The sequence below is a fragment of the Toxotes jaculatrix genome, chromosome 20, assembly GCF_017976425.1.
Source record: "Toxotes jaculatrix isolate fToxJac2 chromosome 20, fToxJac2.pri, whole genome shotgun sequence".
Lineage (NCBI taxonomy): Eukaryota > Metazoa > Chordata > Actinopteri > Toxotidae > Toxotes > Toxotes jaculatrix.
The window spans coordinates 10549643-10574151 of NC_054413.1; the positions used below are offsets into that span (position 1 = coordinate 10549643).

At 42.4% G+C, this 24509-nt stretch overlaps 1 protein-coding gene across 1 annotated transcript in view; it reads left to right on the forward strand.

Moving 5' to 3' along the window:
* The window catches only part of sema5a (sema domain, seven thrombospondin repeats (type 1 and type 1-like), transmembrane domain (TM) and short cytoplasmic domain, (semaphorin) 5A), a 114303-nt gene extending 90447 nt beyond the window's left edge, over positions 1-23856 (forward strand). Inside the window, exons 16-22 of the mRNA XM_041066298.1 lie at positions 1782-2007; positions 12770-12979; positions 15177-15347; positions 15594-15749; positions 17107-17151; positions 18688-18899; positions 22443-23856. Coding sequence (XP_040922232.1) covers positions 1782-2007; positions 12770-12979; positions 15177-15347; positions 15594-15749; positions 17107-17151; positions 18688-18899; positions 22443-22562 — 1140 coding nt within the window. The 3' untranslated portion in view covers positions 22563-23856. The remainder of the gene's footprint in view (positions 1-1781; positions 2008-12769; positions 12980-15176; positions 15348-15593; positions 15750-17106; positions 17152-18687; positions 18900-22442) is intronic.
* Positions 23857-24509: the final 653 nt, after the last annotated feature.

The following is a 24509-nucleotide window of genomic DNA, read 5'->3' on the forward strand; positions in this document are numbered from 1 at the left end:
ATCGACACTAATCCTCAGAGAGTACAGGGAAAAACGCTTACCAGACAAGCCTCATTAAATATTTACTGTGTTTGGCCACCATCAACAACTCACACAACAAACACTCACAGATCGTTTGCACCCCCCCCCCCCCCCCCCATTCTTGCCATGTGTTGCTTTTCTGTCGCTGTAGGCGGCAGCGAGACGCTGAGGTGGACTTTTTTTTTCTCAATTTTTTTTTTCATCTTCCTTTTTGTTACCGGCTGATAATCACAGATTGTGGGCTGGTCTGTGATGCGTGATGATGTTAAATATTAATGTCTGGAGATGATTACATAGCTAGATGGAGAGAGGCAGGAAGTGCGGTGGAGGTGACACCCTCATTCATCACGGGGCCCTAACAGAATCTAAATCCTCCTAGTGTTTTTAACCCCAGTACCCCAGGGAAGAGAGGCAGATACGGAGAGACAGAGAGAGATGAAACGGCGATACAGAGGGGAAAAAGAAACAAGGAGAGGGAGAAAGAGAGCTGACACAAAGCGAGTTCTGAACGGTGTGTGAAAAAGGGGTGAAAGAAATATAAAGATAGATATATGAATGGAGAGTGAGACCGAGACAGAGAGCATGAAAGACGAAGCAAGATGGTGAAAAATAGACCTGCATGCTGTATAATGTATAGTGCTCTCCTCAGCTGACCTGTCAGCCTATCCCATGTGACAGGCTGACGGATGTGCAGAAAGGAACTCTTATCTTATTTTGTCAAGGTCTGGCAGTCACTCAAGGCCTATTCAGCATAAATAAACAAGTGGGGAGGAAAATGGCAGTCATCTCACCTTCTCTTCTGTGGTGTCATTTTCTCCAGACATATCACTACCTCCACCCCCTTATTTATTTAGCTGGGCACAAAAGGGGTCCAGACTGCCTGTTACCCACCTATTATCCTCTTGAATCATATCATCAAATATAGCACCACAGAAGAAGCAGAATATATTTTTTTTTTTGACCAGTAGTCCAAATTGGCTGAGGGAAGTGGAGAGAAAATATATACTCATGGCACTTCTGAATGAGACTCACATATCATACTGTTAGAGCTTCAGTGCTGTGTTTTTCATTTTTACTGCCCAGCTCCCAAAGCCAGATGCAGATGGAAGAAAGAGTTGCCATTATTGTCGTCTTTTTTCTCCCCCTCCTCTACTTCTTCACCTCTCTCTCTATTAACTTCTCCCTGGCATCGCACCCTCTCGCCTCCCCTCCTCTGTCCTTTCCCCTTGGTAATAAATTAAATGTGACCAATGACCTTTTGTGCACCTCGCCATGTTCAGCAAGTGGTTTATTGGTAATGTAGACTAAGTTGGTGCATCATGCTGGCAGAATGGCAGGATATGTTTATGACAACAGGGCTAGATTGGTTTCTAAGGATTTTTTTTTTTCTTTTTGGAAGGGGGGCATGGACCCAGCAACATACAGTAAACCAGCCAGAACTGGAATCAAGAGGCTTTCAAGGATGAGCAGCAATGAAAGCTTTGAAAAGGCTTTTTATTTCCTCATAAAAAAAAAAGCTGTTTCATTTCATATTAGTCACTGCAGAGAATTTCAAAAGCTATTGTCTTGTCTATTATTATGCTTGCGAAATACACCAGAAATTTCTGTCTGAGCTTGCTTAATTATTGCTTTAATGATTTGTGATTATCTCTTCCTACGCTAGACGTGGCATATTCACCTGCCTGCAAACGTGCTCGCAATGAAATAGACCAGAAGCTCTACAATAATCCAGTGAAATGTTTCCGTCTCTGTGCCTGCAGGAGTACCAGTCGTGCAACACCCTGCCTTGCCCTGACCTGAAGAAGACCACACCCTGGACTCCCTGGACGCCCGTCAACATCTCTGACAATGGTGGGCACTACGAGCAGCGTTTCCGCTACACTTGCAAAGCTCGCATTCCAGACCCCAGCCTGCTAGAAGTGGGCAGACAGAGGATCGAGATGCGCTACTGCTCCAGCGACGGATCCACCGGCTGCTCCACTGATGGTGAGTGTAGAGTGAAAGAGACAGATGGTCTCTTTCCAGCTATCTCAGCCTCTCTGGATGTTTCTGTTATCTCACTCCAACTGACTTTCTGCATCTCTGCAGGCCAGTTACTGCCCTCCTCGCCTCAAGCCATTCCTTGTTTCTGTGTGTCTGTTGTTCATTAGATCTTTTCTTCTTGCCTTCTCAAACTTTTTCCTCACTTTGTCCTGCAAAAGTTATAGGAGCACCATCTTAATCGGCTCTCGTGTTTATGGTCCCATCCTCCCCGACTTTATCAGTGGATCAAAGCATCATGCATGTTAATGAACTTCCAATCCACAAAGCCGATCAGCAGTTTACGACTAATTTTAGCTCCTCTATGCTATCTTTCCCAATCATACACACAGAGACACAAACACACACACAGATTGCATGCACAAAACTCAATTACAGTTGTGTGAAGAAACACAAGCACATACTCTTTATCCTTCATCCCAGTTATTCCCTTTTGCTTGAGTTGGTGCACAGTCTCAGTCAGCCACACCCCTGGTGAATTAAATGCTGCAAACGTCTGTACAAACAGGCTGCTAATTGACGAGTTGTTTATGTTGTCAAGTGGAAGGATACATATTAAAGGGGAGACAGGCGGGGTGGCAACACACCACAGCAAGCAGGCCTCACATACAGATGCACCAGTTCACGGTTGTATATGGCGTAACTCGCCACCTCAGAGGGAAAAGCAGATTTTTTTTGTAGAGTCATAGATTTAGCGTCTGGCTAAACCGCGGCGGCCACCCGTCACTTTGAGTCTCTGGGTGGCCTGTCTTTACACCACTCACGTGCCACATGCTGCAGTAATCACCGCAGCCTAAATGTACACAATAAGTGGGGTTTTCCCTCTTTTGATCTCTCCTCTTCTTCCTCATCTCGGATTATTAATCTCTGTCTTTTCCTAAGTGCTGCCGCTGGTACAACTTGTTCTGTTCACACTTTGAAGCCAACGCGTAAATGTTCCTGGAGGGTTTTAAATGAGCGCTGGCAGGCATAGAGAAAGCCTGACTGCAGACTCAGAGCCTTAAGAAAGTGACAGCCACACATTGGCAAACAAAGGCTTGAGCTTTAATAGGTCTGTCTTGTTTCTGATTAGCGGGCAGGAAGTAGCAGACACTATATGTTTCATTAGAGGTTGTCACCAGAAGCCTGACATCAGATTAGCTTCAGTGTTAATTACACCAATTGAAAAGTGTGGGCTGGGGTTTCAGCAGTCACTTTTGGCAACTTGTCAGTCTGTGCTGTAAGATGTAAGCAGCCTATAGGCTACAGCAGGCAGATGGTGATGTATGAGTACAGTGTAAGCTTTAAATCCATTCAGCAACCAGTACACAAACATGGGTGTTGTTTTCTCAAATCTGCTATCAGAAAAAATTGGGAAGCGCTGCTAACAAAGCTTATTGAGGTGCAAATTATGTACCAGCAGTGCTGCAGGTTACATTTAGACCCTTTTTTGGAGGTTATAATTTGCCTGTTAATAGGGACAGACTTCATTATAAACTCAGTGCCAAAGAATATCAACAGCAGGTTTTTGTCTTGACGCTGTTGCACTTCAAATTTCACTTATATTGGCATTTTAACTAGATTAGTAATTAATGTCACTGCAGGCAATATACTGTATCTGGTCTACATTCCCTCAAAGCATGGCCTTGTGAATAAAACTGAATGATTTTATATGAAATCTGAAATGTATTTCTCCATTCACTTTCTGTAAATGTTCAGCAAAGCAAATTTCTTTTCAGCATCAAAACTGGTTTACTGAAAGATGGGTTTTTTTTTTCTTTTCATCAAAAGCTCAACAGTGTACGTTTGAGGGAAGGAGCTTCAGTGTGGAATATGAAACAGTTTCTTCATCCCTGTTAAAAAAAAAAAAAAAAAGACAGTTGCAGTGGACAGCTTGAATGAAAACAAGACCTGCTGAGATGTACGTGGCCTCCGTTTGCTACTCCCTGCTCGTCCCAGGTTGATTGTTCGTCTCCAGACTTCAGTATGATTCACTTCTCGGAGGAGTTTTAAGTCATAACTGTCGAAAAAGAGGATTGACTCCAGTGATCCACTTCTTCATTTCAACCATTATCAAGCTTGCCATCCATCTGGAGAGCACTGGTGTGTGTATTTGTGGGTGTGTGTGTGTGGGTTGACGTGCATCTTTGCCGGTTTTGTTGGTGGGCGGATATGAGCTTCTGTTTATGTGTATGTGTGTGTGTGTGTGTGTGTGTGTGTGTGTGTGTGTGCACTTACCAACCAAGCTAAGTCTGCAGGTTCGCATGTATGTGTGTGTGTGTGTGTGTGTGTGTGTGTGTACATGACAATTTTCCAATATGTCCTCCTCCCACTGTCCACCTCTAAGAAACGCATGGGGAGCCTAAGCCCCAGGGACAGCAGTTAAGTTTTCTTAAAGCAAGAGGCCAGCAACAAATAATTACTACCACAGTGGTGGTGTGTATTGATGTCCACAACTGGGGCAAAGGACGCAGAGATGATGAGCAACCAAAAGGAATGGTGTGTCACCCGTTAAAGATTTACTATTTGCATCGGGGAGTTTAGTATTGATTAGAGCTTCATACACAACCTGGACTTTTCCTGCGAGAGCCGCTATAAAACAAGTTCCCATATGAACAACGTTGGGGAGGTCACCAAATTTAATCAGTTACTCATTATAGACTGAAAAAGTAATTTACATTACTTAATTACATAATTACTTACTGAGCACCATTGAATGCACCTTTAAACAGGTCTAAATCCTCCACGTCACATCTTAAGAGTAGAAATATAAAACCTGGAGCTATTTACTGGCCATGAACAGCTACAGCAGGGCAGCTACAGTGATTGAGCACTCTAGAGAAGTCCTATCCTCAACTAAAGGCTGACCAACTGAATGTAGGCAAAGCTAACACCGGCTTTTATTTTGGTAGAGGCTAACCATCTCCTGACAACCCCCGCATCTGTGCTAAGGTAACACATCCCACATCTGTTTGTTCTCTGAGTACAAGGGGGAAGAAATTGATCTCAACCCTCCACTAAACACAAGGCAAGACAGCAAACCAGTGTTACAGTACATTGAGCAATACTGGGATTTGTAACAGTAATTATTTCAAAATTTCAAATTGTAATCTCTTACTAATCGTCAGTATAAAAGCTAATGCATTGCTTTGTATGTGTGTATGCATGTGTGCATGCATAAAATATGTGTAGAGATTTGGTATGCAAATAAAAAAGATGCTCCTTTTAAACAGATTATGTACCAAACATCTTTAGCAATCAAAAATAGAGGGTTTCAAGTGAATTTAAACTCTCTACCCTCAGCCCTGTCTTGCTTTTTGTTTTCTCATTTGAAACCAATGCATGAACTTGGAAAGAATCTTTTACTGTCTGGCCGTCCTACTGATGTCGCTTCCCCCGCTACTCAATAAAAAGCCCACCCCCGCTTGGGCAGAATGTCACCATGTTTGTAACTTTAAGCATCAGAGCTATCAGATATACCTGACATTTGACGATTTGGATTGTACTCAGAGACGCAGCGCATGGTATTGACACACACCTGGAAGTCTCATCCTCATCCGCGACGCACCGATATGGAGAATTAATACCCCATCAGCAAAGAGAATAAATAGATGTCTCAGACATGGTAGTGACTTTCTCGCCCTCTCTCCTGCTTCTCTCTTCCTTTCACTCTCACTGTCTCTCATATAAAGATCTCTATCTGTCTTTATTATCAGAGATAAATTATGAATATGTGATTTAACCAAGCATTTACAATGAGCTTTTATATAACATACTGACTTGTTCCGTTTCAGCGATCATGGCTTAATGATAGCGATGAGTTAATTACTTAAGATCTGTAGTGATTTAAAGACCTCTCTTGTCATGTATGCCCAGTGATTAGTCTTGTAGTTGTTGTAGCCATTTTTTCCCTTTTATCATAATTCACATGCCTGAATGAAAAACCAAACATTTGATAATTTGCATAATTGCCTGTACTGCCATGTATTTTTAAACTTCCGTGAAGCAAAATCCTAGACAATTTATAAAACATGGCCTTTTCTTTTTATACCTTTTATGTGGCTCCTCTCTCTTCACTCAATAATACAGTATGCCTTCATATAATATTTATGCATTAATACACAATTAATATAAGGTAGTTTACACAAGGCAATTGGTGTTTGCATATTCTCCATCCTGCATATTGCTCTATTCACGTTATGTCTTTCTTTATAGATTGAGACGCAGTATAGCATACCAGAGGCTCAGTGTCTTGCTCAAAGAGTCCTCAGCAGAAATAATTATTGTATAATAGATGCAAATGACCATACTAAACCCCATCCCCTTTATATATTACTATGCCTGTCAAGCATTAAATTCTCATGTGGCACATATGCAGATTAAAGGATAATAGTAGCAGATGATTTTCAGCAGAAGTAGACAAAGGCAGGCTTTTCCTTTCTAACCAGTGGCCAATGATTTTCTCAGCTGAAAGGCAACTGTCACCAGTAGATTCTATCAGGTAGCAGCTAATTAGAAGCTAAATAAGCCAATGTTAGCTCCATGAAATGGTTGCTGTCTTCAGCGGCTTTTTAATGTTTCTGTTAATGTTGTTTGTGTTAGAAGAGAACAGTACCTAAAGCTGTCAAATAAATATAGTGGAATAAGTACTACCATATTTCCCTCTTAATTGTTGTGAAGCAGAGGTATAAAGATGATCAAATTGTAACTAAGCAAGTGCAAGAACCTTTAATTTATACTTAACTACATGCATATATTTGCATTCCGCATCACATTAAATTACCTTCAGGTTAAACAAGTTATGTGCAAGGATGGCCAGTGAGATTGGGGGGGTCGGTGGGTATGGAACTATCCCCAACCAACCCCACCGTCTCCCTGGTACCCAGACACCACAACACCACTGCTAATGCATTGTTTGGGGCTGTGGTTTTAGGAACCATCAATTATTGCCTGCTGTAACCTGAATATAGATGGAGTTCACCCTCCTGCCAGGCGATAAACCAGCTACCTGTTTATCGTTAGTCAGCCTCCAACCATGAACTTCTGTTATTAGTCACTCCCTCTGCTGCCATAGGCCAGCTCACTGCACCAACAGACCATTTCAATGATATTTTCTGTGAAGCCCCATGTCAGTGATGCAGATATGCCTGCCTGATTTAATCAATATCTCTACATAATGCGAAGGAGTTAAAAGTTCAGCCATGGTAGTTTTATGATGCAGCAGTAGTAACACTGAGCATAGAAAGGTTTTGAAATTAGGCATTCATCTCAGTTATTTTCCATTTGCTTCTCACAAAGACAGAAGCAGATACAGTGAGAGAAAGGAAAGCACTGTAAAGATGAAAGACATTTCCGTGGAAGGTTGTGAGTTTGTAATTTTACTGGCTTGTGTCTGTGAGTGATGGCTTCATTTTTTTTTCTCCCAGGGAGAAACGGCGGTGTGTCAGCAGCCTGATGTGTTTCACTTCAGCTGATCTGGTATCAAGGCCAGGGCCTTCTCGTGGGCTACAGATTAGTTTCTCCTGTGCAGATGTCATGAGCAGACACTGAGTAGACACAAGACAGTGCTGAAGGATGCCTATGACGGATGACAGCCATTTCAGTATCCTTATTGTCTCTCTGTTTATCTGCCTCACACTCTCTCGCTTCTTCTGTGGCTGCGCTGTTCATCAAGATAGAAACAGAGCTATTTGAGCTAACAAGTGAACACAGTTTTTTTAAGTTATACAGCACATGTCTGGTCTTTGTGGTGCCTGCTTCTGGAGGAAACAGTTATAGAATAATAAATGTATATGCGGTGATGGTGGAGTAAAGCCAGCAGGTGGGAAATGGAAGCTCTGAGTTGAATCTCCCAGAAAACCTGAAGATCATTGTGACGGGAGAGGTGGCATGTTGTGTAATCATAAGTCTGAAAGGCTGACTCACAGAGACATGCAATCTTTACAATGTTGAATGGAATAAATCGTGATATTACTCGATCATTTATAGAATAGTAACTTACTAAGTTGTTGATGACAAGATCTCTCCCTGCCTCGCTGTCTGTTATGCTTCAGTTAAGTACATAACCCATGCCCTCTCCCAGATTACTGTCAGACAAAGTTCAAAACCTCATTGCAATTATCCTTGACACCAAATTTGTAGGGTACCATTGGACTGTCAATGACACACTGCCTGTTTCACCTCTGCCCCCAGTATAGTACTCAAAGACTGGCACAGATTTTGGTGACACAGAGTCAGCAAATTAGCGAGCCAGCGTAGGCGACGAAAAAACAACACTGCCTGTCAGAAAAAAAATAAAAATAAAATTCTACTTTCTTGGCATAAAGCGACTCCTTGCCCAGCATGCCCGTATGAAATCATGGCTCTGAGCTCTTAAAAACATTATAACAGGAGGTTTTAGTTGTGTCTCCTAATCAGGTTTCAACAATAAAGGCTAACAACACCCAAGGAAAGTTTCTGGTCTCACACGTATCGAGTTAGTGATAAGCTTGTCTTCACCTGTCTTCTCTGACATTGGTTCACTTTCTGCTTTGTTGCTTTTTCTTGACCAGACGCAGCATCAGACCGGATGCTGCGTCTGAGCACAGAGCTGCGGTGCTTCAAATTACCAGGGAGAAGGGAAAGGGCTGTTTCTTTGATGGAAGCAAGTTTCCTTAGGTAGAAAAAAAAATCAATCCTGTTTGTACTGTTTGTTGGCAATTTCAGTTTGTTGGAGTTGGCTCATTCTTTTGAAAACAGCTAGAGTTATGACAAACATGCACTCGAAGCCCACCACCACTGCAGCCAGCAGTACCAGCTGTTTTTTTTATGTTACCTGTGGTTGTGTTGGCAAGAGGGATAAATAGAGAAAGACTGGTTTTGAATTCCCCCTCTTGGTATTTGCTTTTTCTGCTGTGTTCACTTAAACAACATCCAACAAAAAGCTGGTCACGAGAGCTTATATGCAAGTGTACCAAGGTTAAGTTAGACATCAGCCAATTCATTCTGGGGAATTTAGCATAGAACGATAAAAGTACCTGGAAAAGAGCACCAGTGCTTTGTGTATTCAAACAAATTAACATCAAACGGCATGTCATTTATATCGTTCCCAACAATTTTCTAAAGCATACCATACAGTTTTAGACTGATTTTCCACCTTCCAGCCAGCCCCTAGTTTTTATTTTCACCACAGTAGTAAAAATCAACTGGCAGAGACTTGAAACCTGCATATGGAAGGCAATCCATCACAGTACACATTCAGTTACTTTAATTTTCTTGTCAAAATTGTGTTATTGTTGCAGTTTGGCGCAGCGGGGACCATTTTCAACACTCTCCTTGGTGGTGCATTCAAGGGCAAATTATCAGTCAGAAGCTGAAAATCATATTCAGTACTGAGTTATGTTGTCAAAAACCAAACTCAAAGACAAGCAACATGGACCTTGTGAAAACAGTACCAGGAGTTTGGTTTTTTGTTGCCTTGAAAAGCCTCTGTTTGCCACCTGACTCTGTATAGAAATGCAACTGTAAAGTAGAGTTTAACCTACTGGGAATCAAGTAAACACATATGGCTCATGCTAGCAGCAGGTCTAATATTATGCATTCAGTCCTCGTATCCTGTAAGCCCGAACATTACAGACAGACAGTGAATAAAACCCCTTCACTCCAGTAAATCTCTCTGTAATCAAACCTGTAAGTGGGGAATGACAGTGGACACCACAGTATGAAATTGTTGGTTGGGCCTTTAATCCTCCTTTTAAAAACTCTCAAGCTTCATCTCAAGTGAATTCAACAACATCCCATAACATTCAGTAACTCCTCGTGCTCATATCAGGTTAGCACTTATATCCTTGTTCTTGTTCCTTTAAATGGGTGTGTTTCTGTAGATGCACATGCACTGATCCCTCATGCTCTAATCCCCCCCTCGATGAGCTTTTAATTGCACCCTCACAAACTTTTAGTCAGCCCTTCCAGGGAACATCCCTCCGAAGGGATTCTGGGTCGACCATCTCTTGGAAGACCTCAGGACAGCTCAGGGAATACTGCTGTGCCACTCTAAGCGACCAGAGCCCCTAATTTTGTGGTTTTATGAGGCATGACCCACAGTATGCAAAAACATCCATGCATTTTTTTTTTTTTTTTATTGCAAATACAGAGTTTATGTACGAACACACTCACATTCAAAGAAATTGGTTCCTCCACAGGGAGGCAAGCAGAGGAGAAAGAAGAGGGAGGAAGAGTAATGGGGAATAAATGTGCAGTTGAGAATCTAGGACAGGCTAGCAGAAGCACTTCTCCACTTTTTTTTTTCTCTCGGTGTGGTCCAGCATTACTCTTGTGTCAATAAAACTTTGTTCACACATGACAGTGCATCTCTCTTCACTGCTGAAGGTTAGCGAGTCTGTATGTCTGTATGTCTAAAAGAGGAGTTATCCCTCTGGTTTGCAGATGTCATCTCGTCTCCATCTCTGCCTCTGCCTCTCTTTTTTTTTACTTCCTCTCTTTTCATTTCTCTCACTGTTTGCCTATACTGTACATTAGATTGCACAGCATTGCGTGTCTGTGTGGCCTCACAGAGAACCCCCATCCCTTTTTTTCCCCTCACATGTATGCATCTGTATTCTCTCTCTCTCTTTCTCTCACACACACACACACACAAAAGTTCATAAGTTTGTTTACAGTGTGTTTTGCCTTTGAGCAGGGTGTGAGGTGTAAGAGGAGGGAGGAGGGAACTTTTTTTTTTCATGTCCTAGTTTCTTTGCAGTGGGGACTATTGGATGTCGCGCTGTGTCCTTCTTAGTTTTGGCTCAGCCCAGCTCGTCAGGAGAGCGAGGATTAATTCTCTCCAGCTGCGTGAGGTTCTTGTGCGAATCGATAGATCCAGTCGCTACCTATTTGAGAAGGAGGGTACCTTGCTGTTTGTTTTGGCTACGGGCGGGCAGCCCCTGTGAAGCATTAACAATATCCACAGTACATCAGAGTAGTCTCTGACCAAACCTTGAGCAAGCAAAATAAGCAAAGTGCTGTGTGTGTATTGTTGTAACTAGCATAATTAAGTGTAGTTGTTTGCATTTGTAAATACTTGCATTGGGGTATGCATGGGTATTTAAACATATGTGTGTGTATAAGGTTTTAGTGGCGTGTGTGTTTATGTTTGCACGTATGAGAAGCATGATTATGAAGTGCTCCACTGCGTTTAGAGCAGGAGTCAGTCTCTTGGGCTACAGAGGGCTTGATAAAGAGTACGGGTCACAGTGGCAGGCAGGACTGTCCGTGCCACTGCCTGCTCAGAATCGATAAAGAGCGGGGGCCTCAACGGGCCTGTCAGCGCTCACGGCAGCTTGATGCCGGGGTGAGTCGGCCCGTGCGCTGCCAAGGTCGGCCGTGGTTATGAACAGGTCGAGGATTTGCGCTAGGTAAACACACTGTCCTCTCCCCGAGAATACAAAGCAGCTATGCCACGATAACTGTCAGTGAAAAGAGTGCGCTGACAAAACAACGAGGCCAGGTTGGAGGACAGACGGAGACAGCGAGCGAGACAAAAAGCAAGAGAAGGTTAATGTGAAAGAGAGAGAGAGGGGAAGGGAGAGATGGATAGAGAGAGGCAGTGTGCAAAATAGATGAGACAGTGATAATAAAAAAAAAAGATAAATCAAGACATTAAAAGGAGAATCAGACAAAAGGAAGGTTACTGTGGCATGGTTGAGTGGTTAAGACTCAGGATCCAGATGTGTCTCTGCCGTCTGTTTCAACAACACAACAGTCTTGTCCTCTCTTTCTCTCTCTTTCAAAGAGCAGAATGACGCAAAGGAGGAGCAGCACAGACACAAAATGAAGACTTCCATTGTTATCTAAAAAAGTAGATAATAGCCCAGTTTGTTGAATGAGTGAATCATCAGAGAAGTGCTTAGACAGTGGCTGTGATTTCATTGGAGGTGATTATTATTCTCTCAAACAGATGAGTTCAATCTTTTCATTCAAAAAAAAAGAGAATAGGCCAGAAGCTTTCTCTCTCTGCTCATTCTGCTCTCTATCTCTCACCACAAGGCACATTTCCACACCGCTGATTAATGCATGCAGTAATTACAGTTTCATAGAAATTACGGTTTCATATTTCATTAGGAATCCTCTATTCGACTCATTCCAGATGAGAGTACGCAGATTAGTCAGCTGACGTTGCTTGATGAGTGAGCATGTTCACGTGTTGACAGGACACACTCAGCTCTCACTGAGCCCATCTTTAGAAAATGACAAGAGGTCTGTAAAGAATTAAATGATGGATTATATTTGTGTGGCTCCTTTCTGACGCCATCAATGTGGTATCTATCTATCTATCACTAGTCGACAGTTCCTATGAGCTTTACACTGTATGCAAATAGTGTTCCACCAGTTATTTTCCACCTATTGTTTAAGTTAAGTTTAAAACAATACACAAAAAAAGAGGCAGGTACTGATCTTTCAGTGCAAATTGAACTTAAGCTTTTAGAGCTATCTCGCAGCTTCAAGAGCAAAGGCATTCACTACCACCAAGAGCTGTTATTGACTCTCTGCCCTCCTCTTGCTCTTCAAAATAAATGCACATAGTGATGTCAGAAAGGGAGGACAAGTATCATCCAAATTCTAACAGAAAACAGCAGGCTTTACAGGAAATGTAGTCTTAATGTTACCATTGACGGGAGATACTGTAGAAACATCCTGTTGTTTTGAGAAGAGTATAACTAATAGTCTTGTCTGTTCTTTTTCTACCTAACAGGTGAAGTGCTTCGTCTTGGAAGGATCTCGGGCCACACAGTGAACGGCGGCTGGTCATCCTGGAGCTCATGGTCCCAGTGTAGCCGAGACTGCAGCCGGGGAATCCGCAGCCGGAAGAGGACCTGCAGCAACCCAGAGCCCAGATATGGAGGTCAGACCTGCCTGGGGCCAGCACAGGAGTATCAGGAGTGTAACATCACCCCTTGTCCCGGTAAGAATTACACACATAAACATACGCTAGAGGCTTGCAACTAGAAGTTTCAGTTGCAAAGACACATATACCGTACACAACCTCCATTTGTACAATAAACAGATGACACACAAAGATAAGAACTTTTACAAGACCGGGAGTCAATTACTGAACAAGCTGTCTTTTTCAGTCACACACAGATAAATGCACACTACTCCAAACCGTACTCAAGCTATGTTTTTCCTTGATTAATTGATAAAGAATAACAGTGACAAAATAGCCTACCGAATCATCAGAAATCACAAAAGAAATCAGTTGCAGATAAGAGGTGTGACGAAGACCCCAATTTACACCAAGAATCAAAGAGAAAATCCCTGTGGCGCTCCAGTATGTAATTACATTGCTGGGTAATTATGCTGCCAGCTTTGGGAGGCCTTATTCTGTTGTGAAAAGCCCTGAGACAATGCATTTTCAACACTCCTCTAGTGGAAGACGGCGAGAGGAAGCTTTCTAATTAAAAGAATACTCTGTCTGACAAGGGAAGTAAGCTGTCTAAATGGAAATCCAGTGCTTAGTTTGGCATAAAGCACACCTGGTGTCCAGCACAGTCGCCAAGCAGACAAGCAGGACGTTGTCTCAAATGATTATTAATCAAGCAGCCCTGGAAAAGGGGCTTACGTATTCTATCTAAAAGCCTGGATCTGCGTGTTGTCTCCGTCACCCCGTGATCCGTCTTCAAGAATGGTGCCATGCTGTAAGCAAGCAGAAGAGACAAGAGACTGAACGGCCATCAATACTATTTTTACAGCCTGTTAATTCATTCAGTGAAAGTGCACGCCATTCTGTTCACCCAGCAGCTTGAGCGCGGCTGCTAATAGGGTAAGCTGTTATCAGCTGTGAGCTCAGATGAAGACTTTGGATGGATCTAAGAGCATCAGATTTGCTTTATCCAGGAGGGCTCTAGCTGTACGGCTGCCGCAAGTGTTCCCCTTGAGTGAAATGTTGAGTGAATGCACTATGCTAATACATGTAGTACACCCATTCTGGGATGTTGATTGTAATAATACTATAGCTACATTATGTTGATGAACAACTCTGCACTCCTGTACCCCAGAGGAACCGACTTTACCTAGCCTGAGTAGCAAGGAATACTAATGCATACTCAATTAGCACCCCTCTGAAAACGAGATATTATTTTGAGGGATGCAGACCGTGCCGGTAGACCAATTGTAATCCCCCTATGGCTAATCCAGTGCTTTTTAAATGCATTGGTACACTGTGAAGGAGGAGAGAAAACTTGTTATGCCAACCATCCATCTGGTTTGGAAACAAATGAATCCGTGTTTTTCTTGCGTCTGTGCCTGAGATGAGACGATCCGTCATTGAGGGCCAGGAATCGACTTATGTGTCACTTTGTGATAGAGAAATTATACTGAGATGACAAAAAGCATCGGCAACTTCAATTACCTGCACAGTGCTGCCAGCCATCCTCAGGTCTTTAAAAGCAATTCTCAAGTGGTTCCGAAAAGGGAATTTCTCTCTGCCACAATGAAGTGAGGTTTTATCTAGATGATTGGTGAAGGATATTTACCTCTGTTGTGATTCATAGCCTAAGATTACCCCCTTTTTATTGCTCTTTTTCCTCCTCTCTCTTTCTCCCTTCTTTTTTATTTCTCCCCTATCTCCCTCTCGCCCTTTACTCGTGTTTTTATATGTTTTCTTTGTGTGCTGATGCCGTCGTGAATTTCCACATGTTTTTAACTGTCAATTCTTTGCCACTTGGCACAACATGAAGCGGATTCCGAAGCTTCATCAATATTAATCAGAGGAGAGACTATTGAGTTTGGGGGTGGTCGGGGAGGTCAGGCATTTGTTGTAAGAGATGAAGCAAACTTTCTGCCACTTCAAAACACTTTCTTTCTCTCACACACACACACACGCACACATATTCAAGTTGTTTTATATTTCTGTGTCACGCATCACTATTTGAAATGGCTTGGAAAGACTTCCAATCACTAGATGTTCAGAGGACACTGTCTTTTGAAATGACCTGGAACCTAAACTCACAACACATTTTTGGGAAAATTCCCCTTAGAAACAAGAAACTGAAATTTAGTGACTATTTCCTGTACTAGATCAGTTTATACTAACAATATCATCATGTAGTTTTTTTTTAAGCTTCACCATAAACAATTTAACTCTGATATTCTGGGTTTAGTGGATGGCAGCTGGTCATGCTGGTCTTCATGGTCCAAGTGCTCTGTGACGTGTGGAGGGGGACACTACATGAGGACGCGAACTTGCAGCAACCCCCCGCCAGCTTATGGAGGGGACATCTGCCTGGGTTTGCACACTGAGGAGGCACTGTGCAACACACAGGCCTGTCCAGGTATCCACAAACACACACACACCTCAATGATAAGCAGCTTAGGGCCTCGACTCGGCCACCAATCCATCACAGGTTCATTGCTTATTTTCTTTAGTCTCTCTCGGCCCCTTCGGAGGACACTCATGCATGACTAATACAGTATGCAGATGAGGTCACACACAAACTCATACCCCAAACACAAACACACACACATACGTGGCCACACACTGGACAGGCTGTGAGATATGCTGTCATTGCCTTTTCCAGAGAGCTGGTCCAGCTGGTCGGAGTGGTCCCACTGTGACTCCAACGGAGCCCAGCTGCGGGTGCGTCACTGTGATGTCCTGTTTCCCACTGGAAACCAGTGTTCGGGAAACAGCAGTGAAACCAGGCCATGCTCTCCTGACTCCAATTTTATACCAGGTGATCTCACACACACACAAACTCACACTTATATAATTGCCTATGTGAGCACACACACAGGTTTCCTCTTTAATAATGTCTTGGTCACTCATGCATGACTAAACACACAAGGTTGAGTACGCACACATTCTGCACCACCCACGACCATATGCCCACAGCGGTAATTTAGTTCATTTCCAAGACTCCTGTGATAATGAAATACGCTATTGATCCCTCGGAGGGACTCGTCTCAGGTCAGGGGTCAGGTTCAGCGACAGGGCAGCACTTTTGGGGATGGTGGGTATTAGTGTCTCGCTCAAGGACTCCTGAGTGCGGCAGGTGATTACACAGGGGCGTGAACCCGGGTGTTACACTTAAGGGCAGTCTTCCTACTCATTCCAGCAGTCCTGCTGCTATATTAGTTTCATTACAAGTCTGTGTCTTGTCGGGCCATGGAAAAGGACTTACACCAGCAGTTTTATTTATTTCAAATGTTGGACTTAGAAATGGTATTTGCATGCTGTTGTCTAGTTATTCAAGTACTTTTTTTTTTCTAGCATCTATATTTTAATTATGATTTGCCCTCTAATTATGCTTTAAGTTTTTCATAATGAGATTACTTGCAATGTAAAAAAACACACTATTTATTTGGTTATGGTATGGAAAAAAATGACACCACTTCCCAAGCTCTTGTGCCAAGAATCACATTCTTTCTGCAACACTTTAGCATGTAGCATGTACACACACACACACACACACACACCATTAGTATTGATATCTGCTTAGACAGGCATCTCCCTATTGACAGCCAGTAATACGAAACCCCCAGAATCATTGATCTGTGCTAAACAGAGATCATTAAAACCTTTAACAAAAGGATGCTTATGTTATTCACATTGTATCATCCAAATAAAAAAAAAAAATATTCATGGGCTGGGTCCTGGAGTTCATAAACTTCTGGAATCATTAATTATGAGATAAAAATAAACATTTGATTGTAACATAAATTTGTAACCTTTCTGTCTAAATTAGCCCGGATATAATGCTCATGAAAACCCTTCACAGATCTTTATAGAATTACCCATTTGCCTTTATATCTTATCATCCATCCCCTTTAATGGGAAAGGTAGTCCATTAAGGTTCATTAGCGACGTCTTGTACTTCATTTCCTATAATGAGAGCTGATACTTTTCATAAACCACTCCAGGTGCTACAGCCGTGATTAGCTCGTGGAGTTTTTACGATAATCTGGTTCGTATTGAGCACAGCTTTCAGCTCCACACTCACCTTCAAGGGTACAATTTGTCATGGTAACAGGAGGTTGTATGGTTTTTGGCTCTAATTCTGCTGCCTTTTGCTGTTTCTTCTCCTTTTTCAGAAGTCTCGATTGCACGATCCAGTCAGGAGGAGAGGCGCTGTGGAGGTAATTTATGTGTGTGTGTGTGTGTGAGAGAGAGAGAGAGAGAGAGAGAGAGAGAGATGGGAGTAAAGCACCTGGCATTTCACATGTACAATATCTTAGGGAATAAGATAGCTTTCCACTCCTATGACACATTAAGGAAAAATGGTGACCCAATCACTCAGTCATATCTGGAGGAAGTCTAAGATGCACTGTATAATATTTATCAATGTATTTTAAAATATCACTCAAGCCATAAATATCAGCTCTCATTTCAAAATAATGTCACCTAAAATCCAGTGTGGATCTTTGTCATCTCATAAACCGTAAGCAGTGCAGCACATTTTATGTCCAACTTTCTCTTACTTCATCCATACAGTAAAATCTCGTCCTAGAAAACAACTCTGTAATTTAAACAGTTACAGTCGGAGTTTGAGTGAATCAATAAAATCACTTTTAACAGTCTCCTTTTGCTGCGCAGCTGCAGCAATCCTGATTTAAGAATGCCCTGAGTTGATAAAAATGCAGATAGCCTCATCTACAGCAAGACGCTTCCACTGGTGAGCTGCACTCAAAGCAATAAGCTACATAAGGAGAAGCAAGACTTTGGGGACCTTTTGTGCCCTGAGTGTTTGCCTCTTACACAGGCTACAGAGTACTCTTACTATTATTATTTGGCTTGTTGGAGGCGGTAGGCAGTCTGCAAGGAGCTCTGCAGCGGGCACAGACCGCTGACGGCAATAACAACCAAACTATCACTCTCTCCTATGCATGTTTTTGAAGCTAAATCAGTAGAGAACAGTGCTCTTGATATAGAACTGTAATTAATAGTTTATAGCTGATCAAACTATATTTGTAGCCTTTGGTTTAGGCCTGTACTTTCAAGTTAGTCTTATGCTTATGCTTATAGTCATAAATAAAACATTACCTGTGTTTAATGTATGCACATTATCATAGAGGAATAGAGAAGCACAGTAACAATTAAAGATAATGTGGTAACTGATATAATTAATTGCTTGATATGAGTGTATACAGAAAAACAACACAACATTCCATGTTTAATGTATTTGTTTTATTTGTAGCATCTTTGAAAATGATACAGCAGGAGCTTTAGTGCAAATTTGCATTTGGGGAGAGAAAATAAATTGAATGAACTGCATGATTACTGTATATCCGACAGCCTAGAACACATTTTTAGTGTTATTACAGCAAATGTATCTAAATAAAAGTTGCATATTAATACCAAATCCAAATGGTATACATCTGGTATTACACTGGTTCTGGAGAAATTCCAAATTTCAACCGGTGATAGCACACAGAACACCAAAGGAGAGGCAGAATAAGATGAAAACAAGAACAAAACTGAAAGAAGAAGAGACAAATATTCTTTATTTTTCTCAACAGTCCAGAAGGGTCTCCTTTATTGCAGAATACTCCATGATTACCATATGAATTGCAGCTTCAATTACCATTTCCACTTGTGTGAACTGACAGAGAATCACCCCCAGCCTCTTTATCATTCCCCTCTGTCCTCCTCCCTTTCTCTCTTCCTTCTTCCAGACTTCAACCTCTTCCACATGATCGCTGTGGGGCTCAGCAGCTCCATCCTCGGCTGTCTGGTTACCCTGCTGGTCTACTCGTACTGTCAGCGCTACCAGCAGCAGTCACATGATGCCACCGTCATCCACCCCATCTCAGCCGCGCCGCTCAACACCAGCATCACCAACCACATCAACAAACTGGACAAATACGACTCTGTGGAAGCCATTAAGGTCTGTGGTTAAATTTTCTGTGGGTTTACTGTGGGTCACGCTTGAGAGATGTGTAGAGGCAAGGCAACAGTTTGTAACGTTTACTTCCTGTTTGACTTAATCAATTGATGTCACACTCCGACTCCAAGTCAGTGAGCAACGGTTTGCCGCTTCCCCCAGTGTCAGTTGTGATTAAATACACTTCTTATTGCATGACTCTCACTGTCACGCCACCCCCTGTCATGCACTGACACTCTCTGGTCGTGTAACAGATAGGCAGTTGTGCGTACATCCTCTCTCCGTGTGCTCTTCTGCTGTGTGTCTCAGTGTGTGACTTTGTTCTATGTCAGTGGTCATACACTGCTTTCTCATAACGTTCTAATGCAATTAATTGCGGGCGCATGGGAAGGTAATCGGCAAAGAGGCTCTGCATCTGCACATTTCCCTGCTTAGATGGGGTCTTTGTGTCATGACTGCATACTAAAGTGCAAATAGTTGGATGCACCAGAGCCAATGACAATGATCCAAATACTATCATGGCACAAACAGCCTCTTATCCAATGATACACCAGGCTGTTAGTGCCAGACTGAGCTGGTGATTAGTGCTTGTCCACTGCTTCTCCATGCTCCAGCTGGGCTTTTTTTCAAAGATTCCCAGTGCTCTGTATTAAAGGGTGTTTCAACCACTTTTAACACCCTGTGCATTATTTATCCTGAAAGGGAAGCTTCAAAAGCCATGAATCTAGTTTTTCTTTTATGCTAATGACAAGATTTGCCACAAGATATTTTTACAAATTATGCTTGTTGGCCACTTGTAAGCTTTGGCAGCTATTGGTCTTACTTTTGACAAGCAGCTATACAAGGACATTGATATAAATCACAGTCCTTAGAGGAGCTAAAATAACTGCTTGCCAAGTCCCGTCCCCATTAGTTACCATTGCATGTTTTACAATCTCCTATCTTTCAAAGCTTATTTACATCTTATATGGATAAGCTGGTGAGGATTATGACTTTTTACCTGGGACATGCAGTTTTAGCTTCATTTTGCATTATATCACGTACTGTACTGTGTAGCAGTCATGCATGTTTAAGACCCCTTTTGGTTCTCGTTTAAAAAGCACATGGAAACATTTGAAAGTCTGCTGCAGAGTTTTAGCATTTTTTATTTTTCACAACAGAAGAGGAAAGTCTTAGGATCAGGACTAAGCAATGAGATTGGCAAATGTAATGCTATTTTGGGTAGCACTGGCTGGGGGTCCACTACACAGTGGATGTGACAGTCATGAATGGGGCTTTTTTTTTAAAGCCACAAGCTGATGTAGTTCGTTCAATGTGTTGACTGTTTGCCTTGGAAGTAACACCTCTGCTGAGGTAGTTAGCCGGATATGCTAAGTGCTATGCTATGCTAAGTGTCCGGTGCCAGATATATATTATAAACTAAGTGAATACCTGAATCTCTGTTTGCAAAACTACTTCACAGATATGAAAGTATTTTGTAAAACTGCCACAGAGTGAGAACAGATCCTTTGGCTCTGAGCGAACGTCTCCAAATGTAATTTGATTGCGGAATAAAGGTGTGAGCAGCGTTCATCTATCATGCAATTAGAGTCAGGAGCATAGAGCATAATTCAGTTATTTCAGTTGCAGATAGAGGCAGATATGAATATAGACAGTCCATGTGAAAATACGAAAGGAGCTGCGTGACAAATGAACACTATCTAATTTTCCAAAAGTGTATTCTGCCTCCAACCCTCACTCACTGAGCCTAAACGGTTCAGATGTTGCAGTGAGTCTTCAACCATTAAGTGTGCAGAACCATAATATGCCTCTTTTGAGTGTTTATAGGAGGGAATGATGAACACCTGATGCCATATTTGAGACTTTTTGGGCAAAATCCTGATGTTGATGACGCATGAGTCATTATTGTCATTAATGGTGTATCTTATATACTATTCATACTGGTTTCTTGGCCAATTGTAGCGTTTCTAGCAGTCTAGTTTATGATCGCAAAGCTAAGTCACCATTTAGCTGTAGTTTCATGTACAGTTTATTACATTTATATATTCTGTCTTACTTTCTTTAAGACAGAATATGGCTGTAGGGTTTCTTTGAGGATGACTCTTGTCCATTCCTCTCCCCCTTGCAGCCAGATGTGTCGGTACTCTTGCCCTTGGACGACCCCGCCATGCACCAGCCTCTCTCTGCTAACATGGGGGTGTCCATGCGTGGCCTGGAGATTTTCTACTAACCACTGACCTCTGACCTCTACAACATCCCGCCTCTTGACCCCCCCCTCCCCCCACAACAACTCTCTGACCCCAACCACTACTACTTCCTCTTCCCCAACGTGCCCCGCCCTTCCACTTCCTGTGTGTGGCAGGTTGGAGTATAGTACTCTAGTTTCTCTTTCTCTGCTCAGATTCCTTCATCCCTCCATCACACCCCCCTCCCCCCAGCTTGTGAGAAGGCAGTGTATCCCTCCCTTTTTTCTCTTTCAACAAGTGCCTCCATTTGCATGTTCTTTTTAATGTATGTCTTTGTTTTGTCCTATTTTTCTACCTGAGTTGATAGGTTAAAAAAGACAATTCCCTGTTGTTCTCTATGATTATGCTCCTCTGTTACCTCTCTATCACTAATGCCACTTCACAGTTAAAGCAAAATTTGTTTACAGCTCCAAAAACTCCAATGTAATCATTCTTCAGCCAATTAAAGAGGTTTAAAGCAGGAAGACAAAGTAGATGATGCAAACAAGCATCGTAGCACAGCTGTTTAAAAGCAGCCATGGGGCCACCTGCAGAGACACAAAACTGTCTCCAGGGCTGCGGCAGTGTTGATTACATTCCCTTTGTGTGCAAATCACATAATGGGAAAGAAGCAAATATATGAGCTTTTTTGTCCAGCACACTCGTTCCCTATCAGTGTCAGTCGGAAACATCCATCAACTGCAAATGCAGCATCATCAAGTGTTCAATTACGCTGCCCCAAGGGACCCCTAGTGCACACACTCCGTACAGCAGACTGGATATGAACACATCCATTTGCCAAATTGCTGATGTTGTATTGAGCACCACATCAGAAGCTCATTCCGTGTTTACCATGTCACGCAGGGACAGACAAGATGCCCCTATGGCACTTCCTTATTGTTTAACAGAAAAGTGACTCTCTTTTGATCGATTTTTATGGCCCAGATTGTCCTAGAGGACCAACAATCCGAGGGCCATAAAAACTGCTGATGCTGGGTATTAGAGATGACAGAGGTGGACATACGGACTTGCATCAAAATAATTTAGCCCTGTGGTGGCTTATCATTTTTCCAGCCCGTTTGCAAATGCTCTGACCTTGCTCTGTGAAATATATGTTTCATTCACTGAGTGGCCTCCCATTGATTTGTTTTGCTCTTTTTTTGCCTTTTTTTTTGGCGGGGGGGGGGGGGCTAGATGGATTTGCTTTTACCTTGCCATCTGGGCTGAATAATCACTTGATCCATGTATCGCAAACAGGTCCATGCTGACTCTTATCCCTTTTTCCTCTCTTCCCCCTATCATCTCTTTCTTTTATCCACAGGCCTTCAACAAAAACAATCTTATTCTGGAGGAAAGAAATAAGTACTTCAACCCTCAGCTTGCCGGGAAGACCTACACCAATGCATACTTCGCCGACCTCAACACCTACGACGACTATTAACCTTACATCTGGCAGTTCACACTACACATCTACCCTACCATCCATTTTGACTCTATTCTTTTCTTTGTGCTTTGTATTGAGATTCGTGACACCATGCGTGGGACAGTCCCACTCTGAGACTCTATGGCAGCTGGTGCGTAGTAAAAACACAGACACACAGTGTTGCCAACAGAGGGAAATGCCCACTTTCTCTCAGGTGCCTTGGGGTACACTCGGAAAGCTCGATCCTTGGGGGCAAATCTTGCCTCAACTCTGGCAGAGAAATGGACAACTGGATTTCCTAGCGTGGACAAAAAGGGAAAAAAATAAGAACTCCGCTCGAGAAGACTATGGGAAATGTGATCCCTTTTAACTTTCCTGTGACGCCTCTAAAACAGACCTGTATTTGTAATGAGGGGAAATAACCACAAAACTGCTTTGCATGACTTCATCTGACGTGTTTTCTCCGCCTTTCTGTTTTGTTTTGCATGACTGATCGCATTCCAGGGTTTGGGGACTTAGGTTCGGGACTGGTTTTAGAAGTCATAATAGCAAAGGCTGCAGTGATGCCTGGTGGCTTCTACCATTTACTCCTGCAGCAGTTTCTAGATGGATCAATATCCACCCCCTCCCAGTCCTTGAATCAGGATGTAGATATTTGTCTGTGGTCAACTTTGTCTTTTTTTTTTTTTTTTTTTTTTTCTTCCAGTTACAGGCTCTTGCAGGGTCTAGCAGCTAGCAGTAATTGAACTCAGTGTAAAACCTTTTAGTTGTTTTTTTTTTCCTTTTAAAAAGTACATACTGTATGTTTTTTGTACAGGAAGTTAAGTTCAAAGCTTACGTCTGTAGTTTTTCTAAACACATTTATTCAGTGTCTCAAGTGTTTAAAGAATTTAACATTTTCTTTTGAAAAGAAAAAAAAAGTTTATGTGAATTCTGGCAAGTAATCGGGAGTATTCCTATCAGCCTGCATCAAGTTCAGTCTTTGTCACCGTACTTTTTATATTTTTTGTAAAAAAAAAAATAATGTTTTTGAATTTTGATAGTGTTCGCTATTCCTTTGGCTTCTGAGTTATATATGTATTTGTGAGAGCAGGATGTTAACAGCATTTACTGTACAGATGGAACATAGCAAAACACTATTTTCCTGAACCCCAATTGGAGTGCTATCCATATACTATAAAATGAAATCCGTTCATCAAATTGAGATATTTCTGTTCAGAGTGTATAACCAAATATTAGGTTATTCAATGGTTCAGTTGCAACTAACTCTTTTTACATGTTTGCTTGTGTTCCTGTGCATAAATTAAAAACTGCTTCGTACACAAATGACCTGTCGGAGTGCGAGTTATACAGATTCATCTTTCTATCGTCTCATTTGTAAAGCTGTCGCGTCCCTGATCTCATAAAGTTTTAGTTTCTCTCTGGCTCTTCCGAATGACCTAAAGATGGCTTCAACTTAAATGAAAACAGACAGTGATATAACCCACTTTGTTACAAGTCTGAGACACTTCTGTCCAGTGTGGTTTGCTCTGACAACTTCAGAGGCTTTGATATTCCTCAAGCACAACACTGTAAAACCACAGCACCGTAAGCACACACACCAGCACTTCATAAATCACTCAGAACCAGAGTAAAAGACTCCCTCCCCCTCCATTTTTTTAAAGGAGTCTTCACCAGGGCCCTGCAGTGACAAATGGCATCAGCAGCAGTGGAAGGATACCTGAAGGATACAAATCGCACGAGGCAGCAGGGTAAAGGTGGAAGGGGCCCTGTCTGATGTCCAAACTCTAATCTGTATGATGGGGTGTAACACCACACACCGTGCCACACACTGTGCTGTTCTCCATCAACCTTCAACCTGACATCCCATCTGTGTGCAGAGGGTAATGGAGGGGATGTTATTAATCACCCCACTGTTTGGTCGGGTTGAGGCTGGGGGTGGTGGGTGGGGGTTTGCTGATCCAG